Source organism: Marmota flaviventris, chromosome 3 (assembly GCF_047511675.1).
Source record: "Marmota flaviventris isolate mMarFla1 chromosome 3, mMarFla1.hap1, whole genome shotgun sequence".
NCBI classification, from domain to species: Eukaryota; Metazoa; Chordata; class Mammalia; order Rodentia; family Sciuridae; genus Marmota; species Marmota flaviventris.
Window position 1 is genome coordinate 15,268,651 of NC_092500.1, and position 15,720 is coordinate 15,284,370.

A 15,720-nucleotide genomic window follows, 5' to 3' on the forward strand; every position below is an offset into this window, starting at 1 on the left:
TGTAGGCTACTTTATAGAGCAAGAAACCTGACCTTCATATTTGGGGACCACCTGTTTCATCATTTCATCATCATGCACTGGAGAAACCAAAGGTTCAAGGCACTATATTATAGCTAGATATGAAGGGAATTATAGGGTTCAGGTGATTCTCCAACTCTGAAGACCTCCAAGTATACTGCCAATTCCTATACAAGGGTTTATATAAACATCTGTTACAGAGATAATCCTTATACTAAAGAAATACAAAATCACTTAAAATACTACTAAATCATTTGGCATTCAATGGAAAGAAAATATATGAGCACTAATCTCTCCACTGTCTTTGGAAGTCTAGCTGAGATAAAGATGCTAAGGTGGTGAGCTCCTTGAGACAGTGGCTAAGTCCAGCATGGGGGAAAAATTGAAATGTAGTTTTAAGCTTTACATTGGTGGTTTTACACTTTTTAATAGTGAATAACATCTATACCCTACACCAGGCTCAGTAACAGTACTTGGCATGACCAACCTTAGTCATCACTTTGGTAAGTGCTTTGGCACGGGCCATTGTTGCTAACCACCATCCTGGTGCAGGTCCTTCACATCTGCTCTCCTATGGATGGAAAAAAGGAAGTGTGTAGTGTCCATTCCTTGGCCACGTCACCTCCAACCCTATCCTTTACTCACATGCCTTTCAATTCAGGTGCAGGAGAAAATGATTTCATTTTGAGAAAGGAAGTTAATTAGACAAAGGTGAAGTACACTTTTAGCACAATAAAGGCTTGGTTGAATGCAGAACTTCCTAGAGTGACAGTTGAGGGAACTAACCAATAGTACAATGCTGAGAGAGTGATTAGGAAGTATTCTGGCAAACACTTCCTGTAACAGACAGACACAGTAACACAGTGGACAGATCTTGAGTTCTGGAAAATGAAGTTCCTAGGCTCACTTTATTATGAAGCTAGAAAGATGTATGTGAAAGTGTTTTTGTAAACCGTCAAAAGGAAATGGATCATCATCAGTCAATAGCTTGGAAATGTTTTGGTCAATTCTTTGGTCCTTGCTTCCCCCAATGTTAAATCTGGTAATATTCTGTATTAATCAAATCATGATAAAATAACCTGAGCTCTTTGGAAGAAAGATAAAGAATACAAATACCAAAGACTTATTTTACTAATGAGATTAAATTTTTCTTTACCTGCAATGAATAGTCATTTTTCCATTAAATCTCTCTTAAACTTCAATGATCAGCACAAATGCTACTACCTTCCTTGTGAAACACAACCTAAATCATCCAAACAGAATGAACTGCTCCTTTTCCTGGGTGCTTAAGTTCAACATAGACCTCATTTTGTCATTATTTTCTTCTACTTTTTATTCTAGAATAGATCACACTCTGTTAGGATGTGAGTTTTCTAAAGACAGAGACTGTCCCATTTACCTCTGCATCTCCCTTGGCTAGGTCCTAGCACAGTGTAGCACAGAGTATCTGTTTAGTAAATGTTCCCTGAATTGTACTGAATTTAGTCTATTTTGGCTTAATGACTTTTTTAAACCTAAAAAAAAAAAAAAAAGGTGAAAAGAGAGAAGAAACTTAAGACTAATGAAGAATACAGCACAACAAATGTGTAAGACGCATAAAGAATGGTTACATTCTTTGCATTCCTGCTTTGGAATGCCCACTACTTATCTTCATACAGTTTTGTCATTCACTATTATTAGTAGGAGCAAATGTTAGAAAGCACACAAAGGCAGACAATGTAAAAACCCACCACATATCATGCAAAAAGTGTACATGATTTAGGACTATTCAAGGTTGCTGTTTGCTTCAACTTTAATGGCAAAAATAGTACCATCAAAGCCTACACAAGACATATTTGCTTTGCTTTTTCATGCAAAAATCAGTACCACCTTCAAATTGAGTTGGGCATCCCTGGGTGCCTGCTGGTGAGTGTGCATCTTCTTTCAGGCATAGTTTAAATTAGATGGATGTTGAGTACATCAGACTTAATGTTGGTGTATTTACTTATTGGTAGCTTCTAGAATATGTAATTCCACTGAGATTAAAAGAAGGACTTAGCACCTTTGTTTTCTTTGCCTGTAATTAGGATGCCTTATGAAATTGGTAGTGTATCTACTGATAAGCCAAGTTCCCAAATTATATTGCATTATCCTAGGCAGTTTTTCCCCCATCGTCTACTTTTCCTAGCTTGGATTTTATTCATTCAAGGTAGATGGGCCAGTTGAAGAGCACCTATGCTAACTTCTAAAAATTCATATTGTTGGTCAGAATATGAAATATTTAACTGCTTCACTGTCCTAAAACACTAATAATGCTCCACTTAGGTCTCTGTTAACAATTCCCCCTCTAGCTTCCACTACATGGGCTATGTTGGGTCTCCTCCCAACTTCTACTTTTTTTTTTCATTAGTTACATCAGACTCTTCTGGAAGCAGCCAAGCGCATTCATATCTTATTTTTGTATAAATAAATTTTTTAAAAATGGTGCTGGGGATTAAACCCAGGGCCTTGTACAATGCCAAGCATATGCTCTACCCCTGAGCTACATCCCCAGCAACTGTATCTTATTTTTATATATTCATTTAGAACTTCTTATTCTGCCTTAAATAGGTTTGCCCTATCAATATCTTCTCTGTGACTATTAATTCCTTCAGGAAAAGAAAATGTCTATTCCATACAAAGGTATGGAGAATATAATTGCAAACAGTTAAAAATGTCTTTTGAAGGTTGTGAGCACAGTTACCTGTAAGCTTTAACCTTCTTAGGAATGGACAGATATTTAAAAGCGGTAAGCTGGCAGTCTTTGAGTTGTAGTTACACTTTGTAGATAATGAAGTTACTTATTTCTAAACAACTTCTACCACATTATTGGCATCATTTAAAAGCTCAGAGTGCAGTGTCAAAATACCCATACTTGTCATCCTTCCCACATCAGTCTCTTGTTCTTGCCTATTTCTACTCTAAGCCTCCTGTTCTACCCTTCACCTATATTTGTTTCTTTGTTAGACCTTTCCTTTTCCCAGTTTGGCTTCACATCCAACTTGCTTTTTCTCTTGATTGAGGGATACTAGCTCTTTTTTTCACATCCCCCGCCCCCTGCACATAGCTACTATGAAAGAGGAGATGACCAGAAGAAATTCACCTGAAAATGGTAGATGCCACCAACACACAGAAGCACTCACTCAAGATGGCTTAAGGAGACAGTGACTCAATGTATGACTGGAAAATTAGAGCAATTCAGCCAAGTATGAAAGGATTTTTTTTTTTCAAATAACTCCTCCAAGATGACTTGTTGCTGATTAGTATATATGTGGTTTAATTATTTTCAAAACTGGTTATTTTTTGGAAGGCAAGGAGACATGAAGCAAGAGGGGAAGGGCAGATTGTTTTTAGAACCTCTAATTAATACAAGTGCCTGCTTTCAGAAAATCCTTCATTTGAGCTATTTCTTTTCACTTTTTCCTATTGGATGCATTACATTTCAGAATTCTTGGTTTTAGCAGCAACCCAAAAAAAGCAGAATTGCAAACTCGCACATCAAAAATGAAAGGAAAGAAAAGCGCATAATGATTTGGAACAAAAACAAAAACAGGCTAAAACAAAAATACAAGAAGCAGCAAAATCATTGAACCTAACTCATAGCATCTTTTTGAAGATAGGGAGGTTAGTTGGTTAAATATTACAGTGACCTAATAGTTACTATCTTAGCTTATGTTTTAAGAATGCACATCCAGAAGCGGCACATGTAGAAAAACTATGGTAGCCAAGAGGTGTCTGAACTACTGCTGCGTGGGCCACCCTGTTTCAATCAGCATGGATTTCCAGAGTTGCTGTTCTATGGTAACTCTCAGTGAGAGAGACAAAGAAATAGAACATTTTTAGAAACCAAGCAAAAAATGGATGGGAATACAATACCTGGAAAGTTTATCAAGCATGTTGACAAGTTTCATGGCTTCATATTCTTTTTGTTCTTCTGTCATTTCATCTATGGGGTTTGGCATTGGTTCCTCTAAATGACCAGTGATAAGATTAATGCTACAAAAAGAAAAAAAAGTTATGCTGTATGTTTTAAAACTATGCTCTTTCTATACTTTTCTGGTCCAAGTTTTAAGTTATAATAAGAAAGAGTATAATAGCCAAAAAAATTGGCAATAATATTGGTAGTAACTTTATGGTACAGAATTGCTGTAGTAATTAAAAAAAAAAACTGACTTCAACTAATTTGGGAAATGGGCTACAGTCATTGTTTAAAAAAAAAAAAAAAAACAACCAAACTTGACTTGCCAACTCTTATTTTAAAGACATGGTTGCTTTTGAAAAATATAAAATTTGATTGGTGCCGTTGGATAAATATCCTTGGATGCACAGTTTATTCATTAATTATAAGGGGACATATGACTTCATAGAAGGTGAAATGAGGAAATCCATTTGTGATACAGCATAAAACAAACATGTCAAAAAAAAAAAAACTGGAAAAATGATGACAGAGAGGCTGCAATCTGGAAATGAAAGCATGCCAATTTATAATCTCAGGAAATTAGTCCATTAGTGAGACCACAGAGGGCAATGAGTGTTTAAATAATAAAAGATAAAGCAGAAGAACAATTTTAATTAGATTTGATCTGACCTAGATAAAAAAAAAAGGAATAAAATCTAGCCAACCTAGAGACAAAGTACCATCTTGGCTTTCTAGAAACAGATTTAATACAGTTCTTATAATGAATACTTGGCAAAAACTTTGTATGACATTTTAATACCAAATAAATTATTCTCTTAAATAAAAGCCATACTTCTTCTTTCTTTTTATTTTTTTCTGAGGTTGGGAAATAAAAGATAGACTTCCAAGGGGTGCTAAAGATCTGTAACTTAAAACATTTTTCTAGAGAAGCAGACAAGAGGTTACAAGATCTTATAGTACAGCCAAGTGCAGACAATTGCTGTTGTTCTGACTGGGGACTGAACCCAGGGGTACTTCACCACTGAGCTACATCCTCAGTCCTTCTAATTTTTATTTTGATACAGGGTCTCACTACATTGATGAGGCTGTTTTTTTTTTAAATACCATTTATTTATTTGCTTGTTTGTTTATTTATTTAATGTGGTGCTGAGGATTGAGCTTGCATATGCTAGGCGAGTGCTCTACCGCTAAGCCACAACCCCAATCCCATCAGGCTGGTTTTGAACTTGTGATCCTTCCTACCTCAGCCTCCAAAGTTGATCAAATGAAATATCGCTGCAAGTAGCAAACTGATAAACAAATTATTTTCTAGGGTCTAGAAACACCAGTTTTCAGAGCCTTCATGATAAGCAAACGAATGAGCAAGTCAAGTATAACCATGTGGAATGTTGTAGACTGGGGTAAACTCGAGAACAGTGCCTGTCTAAATTTTAAAAGATATCATGTGGCCAAAACAAAGACATTGCAATCAACTGGATCCTGTGGTAGCCAGCATAAAGCCCCTGTTTGAGATTTCTGCTTGGACAAGTCACCTCCCTTCCTCACCTGAAGTAAGCCTAGCTCAAGGGACACTTGTTATCTATTACCTTGGATTTCCTTTCTTTTTCTACATTCCTCAGATGCTACATAATACACGAATTTTGTTGGAAAACTCAGTGCTCACCATTTTTGAAAACCAGAGTTAAAATCTGTGTTGCCATTCTTGCATAGGACATATATGTCTAGAGTTGTGGTTAAAAAACATGTTCCTTTTAGAACCTCAATATTTAATATAGAAAAAACCAGAATTGTTCAGGCAAAAGGGGGAATGGGGCAGCGGAGGAGAGTGAAGCCTAGGGGCCCTAGTTTGTCCTCCACCTGCTTGCTTCCTTTTAAGGTACCCCCAGGGCACTTTTAGGAATGCTGGGGCTTTGGGGAAACCTGAAATCCCCTCGGCTAGTTACTAATTCTTAGCTTTGCCAGATATACATTAGAATCACTTGGGAACTTCAAAGAACAAGTTTGAGCTTCACCTTAATCTGTGTGTGCATGTGTATATATCAAAGTTTTCTAGGTAATTCCGATATACAATGAGATTAGGAACCACTGGGCTACATTGTCTGTGTACAGCCTCATGGTGTGCTACTAGTTCTTTTTTCGGGTGCCCATAAAAGAGGAAAAGGCCTCTAGTTAAAAGCTATCAACAAAAATGCTGTTTGGATCATCCTATTTCCCAAAAACTCAGGCAAGATTTTCGAGAACTATGGAGATATATCCAAATGCTACACTGAAAATACAATACCACCCCCTATCCATTATTTCCTCAGGCAAATGACAAGAAGTCATCTGTTTTCACTGGTTTCTCCCTTGCTACCTAATACATTAGAAAAATAAAACAAAACTTTCTTGTCTTATAAATAAATAAATGTACTTATTACATATACAGATCATCCCAAGCAGATGAAGAAAAGCAGGTCTTGGAATAAAGTACAAGGGAAGGTAAATGTATTAACTATGGAGATCGTGCTCTTTTGCCACTTGAGAAAAGACTTCTCAAATTTAATGGAGGTATGATTTGAAAAATCAGATTTGTTGACTATTTACAGTTTCAAATATGATATCAGCACAAAGAATCAGGAAAAACTTATCTGAAGGATGCACTGTTGAGCCCTGTGGTATTGTGGGCACCATAACACACAGTCAGATATGAATTCTTGGATGAGAACATGCTGATTCTTTTGTTGGTTTCTTAGTTTAGTGGAAATGATGACTGTTTTCTATAAGCTGACTTTAAGTCTCCCAGCTGCTAAAACGACTTCATGGCTTGCTCTGAAATCCTTTGTAATTGCAGCTTAAACACATTGTATCGGAGCTTAAATTCATTCTTACAGAGTAAAATCGCATCCTCTATCTATGCAGTAAAACATTCCAAGCCCTCCAAAGTCACTCCAGGGATCCAAGTTTCACTTTTTCCTTTAAAAAGACATTTTACCCCCTTAATAGAAGAATATAAACAAAGCCACAGCCACTCTATTATAGGGAAACACCACTGTCCTGTAGCTGAAGGCAGATGGTTCTGTCTATCCTCCTGTCCCTCCCTCCTTCAAGCCAGAGTCTCTGGTAGTTTCCCCACCAAGAAAAGGAAGAAAAAATATACAAAGGTCACCGTGACAACCATGATGCGCGGTTTCATAAAATAGATTATTTCAGTTGAACAAATACCTGGCACCTTAACAACTTCCCATAGCAGTCTGGAATTTAACTTTGCAGGTTTCTCTACTAAATCCTGGGGTTACTTTTATTTTATCCTAAGTCTGAGTCTTGGACACAGACAATTAATGCTTTAAGGACACTAACTGTGGTGAACATTTTATTGAGTTTATATTTATCATAATTTCTCCCACCTTGTCTTTACTCCCCTCTCCATCCTCCTAGCATTCCAATCCTATGATTATTAATGTCTTCCAATCAGGTGACAGGAAGCATCTAAACTCCTATCTTTGGACACTTCATCATGCATTTTTAAAATTATTATATTAAACCACTGGATGAACTGACAGCAGCTATGGGCCTAGAGACAAAAGGATTAAGACAAACTAAAAAGGTATGAGCAGATGAATACATGTGTAAAAGCTGAAATAGATTTCAAGTCTTTCACTCTTTTTCAAATTGTTTCCATTTTTGGTCAACAGCAACAGTACTAGGTCATTTAACAATAAAAAAGCCATTAAATGTTCCCTCAAAGGGATTGTGTTGAGCCTCAGTGATAAAGCACTTTGCCTAGCAAACTTGAGGCCCCGGGTTCCATTCCCAGCATTGGGGGAAAAATCCCCTTAGCTACATGAAAGTTAACTTCAATTTCTAAAGTGTGGCTTAAATTTTACTCAGAGCATTCTAGTAAAAGCAGCAGCTTTAAAGTCAAATCCCTACAGGGGCAAGGCAGGTAAGATGAAAGTGAAAGGGGAGGCTGTCAAGATAAAGGAAGCTGTGGCTGGGATGAAGCGGGCTGCAGCTACTCAATTCCAGCAGCTGGCTGCGACATGAGAATGCAGGCCCTATCAGAACTGCCATTTTTTCCAACAAGGCTTGACATCCACATTTTCATATGAAATATCTGAATTCTAAATGTTGGCAAATAAATAAATTATCCTAAGAAGCACTACGTAAAATAAAAAGCAAAAACAAAAACCACACAATCAACACTACATGAGTAAGCCAAACAAAACATGTTTACATAAGCTAAATCCAGCCTAGGTGCCAATAATTTACAACTTTTAGCAAACAGATCAGAGCTTTTGGTAAGTGGCATTTTGTAAGCCCAGACCAGGGAAGAAGGGAATAGGTGGGGTCGGAAAGGAGACAGTGTATGGGAATGATACTAAAAATGCCCATCCAGGACACTCCACAGCCTATTCCCCCTCAGAATAACAACACAACAAACATTTAACCATTTCTTGTTTTTCTTGAATTCCATTCCCTGGCTACCACTCCTTAACTAGACGTGGGGCTTGATGAAGGTAGGAAACTGGATTGTCACAGAATCCTAATGCTGAGGAGGGGCTGACCAGCTAAAAAAATAACTCAGAAAAATGAATTAATTCAACAAAAATTTGCTACTGTTTGCCAGGCATTATTCTGAGGAACAAAAACAGATGCAAACAAAATCTATGGAGTTTATCTTCTAATGGAGGAAACAATAGATCTAAAGAATAAGGAAGCTTATGGCAGGAGGTGATAAGTGCTGTGAGAGAAGGAGCAACAGAGGCTTGGAGCACTACTACCCTGAATAAGAAGCTGATACCTGAGCACAGACTTGAAGGAGGGAAGGCAATGACACCCAGTGACATTCCAGGAGGAAGGATCCTCAAGGCAAAGGCCTTGGGCAGGAGCATGTGTGGGGTGTTTAACAAATAGTGAAGAGCTCAAAGTGGCGAGGGCACAGCAAGAGAAAGCACAAGTATAAGCAGACTACAGCCAGAACTTTGGTTCTTAGTCACAGTAGGTACAGTCTGACATACATTTTCTAAGGACCACAAAGGACTACTGTGTTGAAAACAATGTCACAGATAGAATCAACAAGACCAGCGGGAGCTGGGGTGTAGCTCAAGTGGTAGAGCGCTTGCCTAGATATGTGTGAAGCCTTGGGTTCAATTCCTAGCACTGCAATCAAAAAACAAGCCAGCAGTGGTGCACACTGGGAAGGCTGAAGCAACAGGACCACAAGTTAGAGGCCAGCCTCAGCAATATAGTAAGATCCTGTCTCAAAACTTAAAAATAAAATAAAATAAAATAAGAAGGTCCAGGGATTTAGCACAGTGGTAGAGAGCCCCTGGGTTTTATACCTAGTACCAAACTAAACCATACAAAAACCTAAGACCAATTAGAAGGTTATTAAGAAGACCCTGGAGAGTGACAAAATTTTAGTTTGGTAGCAGTGCTGGCAATAAGGGGTGACTAAATTCTGACTATGATGAACGTACAGCCAGAACTAACTGACAGATGTATGTGTATATTTACAGAATTTAAATGAATCAAATAGAACTTTGTGTTTTCAGGGATATCAGGGTGTATAAAGACCCATGTACTTTCTCTTATTTTCTGTTTTGATTACATCAAAGTATAGGGAAGCTATAATGAAGGTAAAACTCATCTCCCTTTGAAGGGCTTGGAGGCAGAATTCAGTAGCAGTTAAACCACAGTTCTGACTTCACACCCACTAGGATGATTATTACTGAGAACACAAACTTACTTCCCTCCAGAAAACAGCAAATACTGTGAGGAAGCAGAAAAAAGAGAAGCCCTGAACTCTTGGAGGGAATGTAAAACGGTATGGCTGTTTCTTAAGAAATTAAGCATACAACTACCATGTGATCCAGCCATTCCTCTTTTGGGTACTGATCCAAAAGAAGTGAAAGCAGGGACCTGAATGGATAATGGTACACTCATGTTTAGCAGCATTATTCACCACAGTCAAAAGTTGAAAGCAACCCAAGTGTCTGCTGATGGATGAATGGATAAACACAATGTGGTATACACATAGAATAGAATACTATTCAGTCTTAAAATGAAAGGAAAATTTGACACATATTACAATATGAGTGAATCCTAAAGACATTATTCTAAGTTAGCTAGTCACAGAAGGACAAAAATATGATTCCATGTACATTAGGTCTCTAGATTTCAGAGAGACAGAGAGAGATGGTGGCTACCAGAGGCTAGAAGGTGGGAGAATGGGTACAGAACTTCACTGGGGAAGATGAAAAAGTTCTGGAGATGGACAGTGGTGATGGTTAGAAAATCTTATGTCATGTGTACTTTACCCCAAAATAAAAAGGCAAAGTAAAGAGAATAGTAAAATATACTCTGGCTACCTCAAAAAACAGCAGAATCCCTCAAACACAACAAGCTCTGGAGTCAGGCTAACGGACATGTATGGACTCTCTGCCTTGGACAAGTTACTTGACTTCACTGATCTCACCTGTAAAATGGGAATAACCCTACCGCAAAGAGTTGTTAAAATGAGATAATATTTGTGAAGTTCTTAGAACAGTGCTTGGCACAAGTTAAACACTCAATAAATACCAGCTATTATTATTTGCATAGCTGAGGCACTTTCTGAGAAATAAGAAACAAAGACCTCAGATGATCCAGGAAGTAATTTATTCTATTTAGTTATCATTATGGAGACATACGTATAACCTTTATTCACTAAAGAAACTACACAACTGTAGGGCATGGCTGCCCGCTTCCCGGTCTTGGGGCCGCACATGTGGCTGGGACGGCTCCTAGTGATCAGCCAGGAGGCGGTGCTGTGGGTGGTGACAGAAAAGGCAGACCACCTACAGGATAGGTCCAGGACTCTTCCGCTGCCCTCGTGGACAGCTTGTGCCTTCCCTTAGGGAGTATGGGATGGGTGTACACGTGAACTTGCTCCACCCTTCTGACCTTTATTCTGATTGGCTTCTGTGCAGTAATATAAGCTGTGTGTACTTCCTCTATAAATGAGATCCGTCTCCCTCGTGCCTGATTGTCCTCTGGCAAGGGAGGGCCAGGTGCGGGCTGCCAGTCCTGTTCGGGGTGTGCTTTCCCGGCTTCTCCTGCTGGTCAGGAGGAGACGGGGGGGGGGGGGGGGCGGGGGGGGGCGGGGGGGGGACGGGGGCGGGGGGGGGCGGGGGGGGGGCTAAAAACCCCGACACACAACAACTAGGGCTCTTGTGGAGTCTGATATAATTAAATTCACATATAAGATACTGTGAAGATAAACCAGTTCTTCAAAATGTCTCAAGTAATTTGAGCACTAGTGTATAAATGTTCACATTAATTCCACATTAAAGAAGTAGGATAAATTATGAAACCACATCCTAATCCAAGTCTTTGCATTAGATTAGCAATGGAAAGAATTAGGTAATATGGGTGTCAGATATTTATTATCAGATATTTATTAAATGTTTACCATGTATCTGCCACACAAACATAAATACTGAATACATTTACACGAATATTAAATGCATGTATGCAAGAAAGAAAAGCTCCAAAATGTCTTTTTAAATTATAGTACTTTATGAGGCTGGGGTTGTGGCTCAGGATAAAGCGTCACCCTAGTGCAAGTGAGGTATTGGTTTTGATCCTCAGTACCAATACAAATAAATAAAATAAAGGTATCGTGTCCATCTACAACTTAATTTTTTTTTTAAATTATAGTACTTCAAAAATGTTTTCTATTAGGCTATTTGATTAAGAGTGCTATCCTTGCCATAAAGGGCAGAAAACTGATGGTTGTGAATCTACAGAAAATGAAAACTGGAGCAAAATTCAGCATTGTAGTTCAGCTAACACATCTGGTTAATGATGGTCATTAACCCAAATTATAATACAAAAGAAAACAGCTCAAATTTGAAATTACAAAATTGATATTATTGTAATAATCACAAAGGCTGGTAAACTTTTAGAACTGGTGTGCATGGCAGAAATAGTCATAATTTCATTTTCAACTCTGGTCTTTCAGTGATCTGAATTTAGATGTGCTTCATGAATGCTTGCAGTAATAAATCCCAGTTCCTAGAGATGCTAATTAAATCCCATTATATATCAATTATACCATCACAACCCAAACTGGACAAAGAGAAAAATCATGGTTTTTGATTTACTTACTTCAAGAAAACTAAAAACAAAGAAATTATTTATGTAGCCCAAATATAATGAGACAACTATATTAGAACTTGACTTAAGCAGCATAACAAAATCTTGACAATTAAAAGGAAAAAAAGTATCTTGCCTTATGCTTAAGAAACCATCTGTATAGCTACTTCCATAGCTACAGCTGTGATAAATATAGTTAAGAAGTGCCCCTGAATTTGCTCAGTAAAAAGATTTTAAGCTTTGGATATAAGTATGATCTAATGTGGAGTTTGAATATCTGAGGTATCCTAAAGAGTCTGCCCACTTTTCCTTCAATAAACACATCTCTTTACAGTTCAGAGATATGTACCCTCTTGCCTGTATGTCTTCCATAAAGACTCTTTACACCTCAGACACCTGTGTACCTAGTCTGAAAGCCACTGTTCTAAAATGAGCCAAATGTCATTAAACACACATTCAATTAATGTTTAGAATGATGTAAAACCATGTCAGCCAGAAGGTAATGTTATGTCATGCTTTTATTTTTTCTATACAGCTAAGGGGTCTCCATGCGCAGAGACATAGAAGAAATAGGTATAAAAGTTAGAATTTGGACATTTGGTTGCCCTCTGATAAAGGATCAAACTTCATTGGAAAGTGTTAACAAACCTGGATAGACATACACCAAAAACCTACATGGCTCGTAATTTAATTCTATGAGTATATTTTGTCTAAATGTGCAAATTGCAGAAAGTCATTTCCAGTCCATTAAATACATTTATTTTGACACAAAAAGAATTGCTGTGATATTAGCTGTCTCCCATAGCCTGAATGTAAGCTCCATGCAATTCTGGGTTTCAGATTCCAATAAAGGATTACAGGTTACCTTGGTGCATTAATCAGAATCCACTTACATTTTTGACCACAGGACTAGGGCCAACTGGATGAAGAATAATTTCTCTGCTTCTGCCAATACTAGCAACTGTTGTGAATAAATGCATCATAAGAAAAGCAAACTAGATCTTGGGAACTCTGACTGGTGAAGGGTAATCAGGGGGTAGGAGAATAAGTAATCCTTTCAGATGCCGACTTTTTAAGCTTGACTAGATGAGTAAAAGTTTTTGTAACAAGTTCTTTGAGCTCTGTAGACAGCTCCCTAGAGTACAAAAGTCATCTTGCTTACAAAGTACTCTGTTTGCCACCGCTTTTACAAGGACCATTTGAAGAATTAACACATTAAAGGTCCCACCACACTTTTCATCTTAAAGAAGAATGATTTAAGAGAAAAACAGATGCAAATCTATCTGAAGGGAGAAGATATGATGCCACTTGGAAAACATTTATATTTGTAATAATCAATATTTAAGAGACACAATATTTGACAATGGTGATCATTCTGATCATACTATTACACTACTCCTGTGAACCGCATAAGCCAAGTTCAAAGGCTAAAAATGATTTCAGTTAAGATGTAAAGCTCAAGTATAGAGTCTTCTTGTGACACAGCCAAAACATTAACAATATCAAACACCACAGTTACTGATTTAAACAAAAGGTGCTCTAATGAAATCCTCTATGTAACAATTCTATTTCCTATACTCTTAGGAGAGACCCCAGTGTTCCTGTATTCTCTCTGAGCTCCTTCTTATTACAGTAGCATTCTGGTATTGCTAAGCATATGACCATGAGCATTATAAAAGACATCCACCAAATAAAATGGATAATATATACTGAGATGCAAAAATATGAGCCATCCATGAGTACCTCTTGAGTTTTCTGCATTAATTGACTGTCCATATTCCCTGGGAATCAATGAATGCCTAATGTAATCTCCACCTTCATTTTAAAATGAGATGTTTAGATGGATGTGGTGGCATACACCTATAATCTCAGATACTCAGGAGGCTGAGGCAAAAGGATTGCTGGGACTCATGGGTTTGAGTTTGTTCTTACAGTGAGACCCCCATCTCAGAAAAAAAAATGGCAGTGGGGGTCATGAAAGTGAGACTTTTCAAGTAGGGTATTTTTACATGTCAAATGAAGAGATATAAATTAATATGGAAAAACAATTAATGGAATGGGAAAACCAAGAGCTAATAAGACTAACTTAGCATGATGACTTAGAGAAAGAAAGAATATGATTTCTCTATTTGAATTTGTAATACTTGACAGAAATGCCCAATCTATAACATCTAAATAGTGGTAGTCTTAAGAACGTACTGTTTACAGTCACTGCTAGCTTCCCTTGTCCAAAAAGCTTTTTTTTCCTAAGACACATTCTATAAGATCCTAAAGAGTCTAATAGATAGCACTAGGAATGCTGAAACCAACACTACCTACTCAGACCTATTTTGCCAAGAAATAGGCCATTTATCTTATTGGGGACCAGTCATTTCTTTCCTCTTCTGAAACTATGTTACTTTTATGTCAACAGGGCATAATTTGTACATTAAAAAAAAAAAACCCAAAACCAAAACAACTCCCCTAAAACCAAATTTTCAGATTATGATTGTCTATCCTTGATCACTTCATACTACAGAAGACTATCAATAGAAAACAGAGCACCTCAACATTACTGATAATGCCAAAAAGGAAGGGAATACCTTTTTAATGTTTTGTAATGGAATCCAGCAAAAACTGTTCAAATAATTACTAATGAATAGAAACTAAGAAATTTACTTGAGATGGAGGTTGACAGGGAATGAAAAGGATGGGGAGAGAGCAGAAGGAATGATAGGTGGTTTGTCTTGGAGTTTGGCAGGGCAGAGAATTAGTGATTTTAATTTGTAAGCACTGACTCTGACTTCATAGTCTCAGATTTGCCTTTTTAGTGCACTGACTTAACTTGTTAAAAAATGATCCATAAGTGTATGTTTGATTAGAATTCAATGTGGAGCCAGACTTCTTCCTTTGTTGCATTATTTTTTGACTTGTAAGAGTTTTTATGTAAGGGAGTTGATCATAATGTATGAAACTTAACATTTAGAGTTCTAAGAAAGACCGAAATATCAAATAACCAAGTTAAATTTGGTCTTGGTTAGAACATACAAAATCTCTTATGGAAAAGAAGGAAAATAGTAAGCAGTAATGTTTTTAGTAGATGATAGACTTCTAAAATCACCAGCTTTCTTAGTACTTGAGAGAAGATAATGAACATGTTGAAAACATCATGCAACTGAACATTTCTTGCAATATTATCCTTCCTCAATCACTTAAAGTCATTCTCTAAGGCACTCGCTATAAAACTGCCTCAAAAAACACCATTAAAAGGAAAGCTTCCAAATCCACAAGAGAAAAGAAACACTGGAAAATGAAAGACAAAGGAAGTGAAAGGCAAATAACCAACTGATAGGCACAGCAATAGTTAGGTGAAAAGAAACTTGATACTATACTTTGGTTTTGCATTTTTGTATTCTTCAGTGTCTGTATCCTCGTCCTCTGAGTACCAATTATCTCCTCTTCCTCCAGCCAAGAGGCCCCTGGCCGCCAACAGTCCTGCAGCATTCCCATAGCCAGTATATTTCAGCAGGCTATCCACTGCAAAACAGAACAGGGTTTTAGACAGGAGTTTATGGGTGCTTACCATCATCATCAACCACTCACACCCAATGTAGGGAGGGGGTGTGTGGAAGTGGTTATGCCGAACTTTCAACAAATTGTTTTATATG

The 15,720-nt window shown here is 37.5% G+C and overlaps 1 protein-coding gene across 6 annotated transcripts in view; it reads right to left on the bottom strand.

Moving 5' to 3' along the window:
- The window catches only part of Ric8b (RIC8 guanine nucleotide exchange factor B), a 111,696-nt gene that overhangs the window by 11,972 nt on the left and 84,004 nt on the right, over positions 1-15,720 (bottom strand). For 3 of the 6 annotated variants that reach the window (XR_011707038.1, XM_071609568.1, XM_027942008.2), the window contains 2 exons: positions 15,445-15,589; positions 3,913-4,032 (listed from right to left, as the gene is read on the bottom strand). Coding sequence is in view for 4 of the 6 variants with exons in the window: in XM_071609568.1 (XP_071465669.1) it covers positions 3,913-4,032; positions 15,445-15,589 (265 nt within the window). In the remaining 2 variants the exon portion in view is untranslated. Of the gene's footprint in view, positions 1-505; positions 590-3,912; positions 4,033-15,444; positions 15,590-15,720 lie in introns of all 6 variants that reach the window. The other 3 variants (XR_011707037.1, XM_071609566.1, XM_027942089.2) reach the window with 2 other exon arrangements.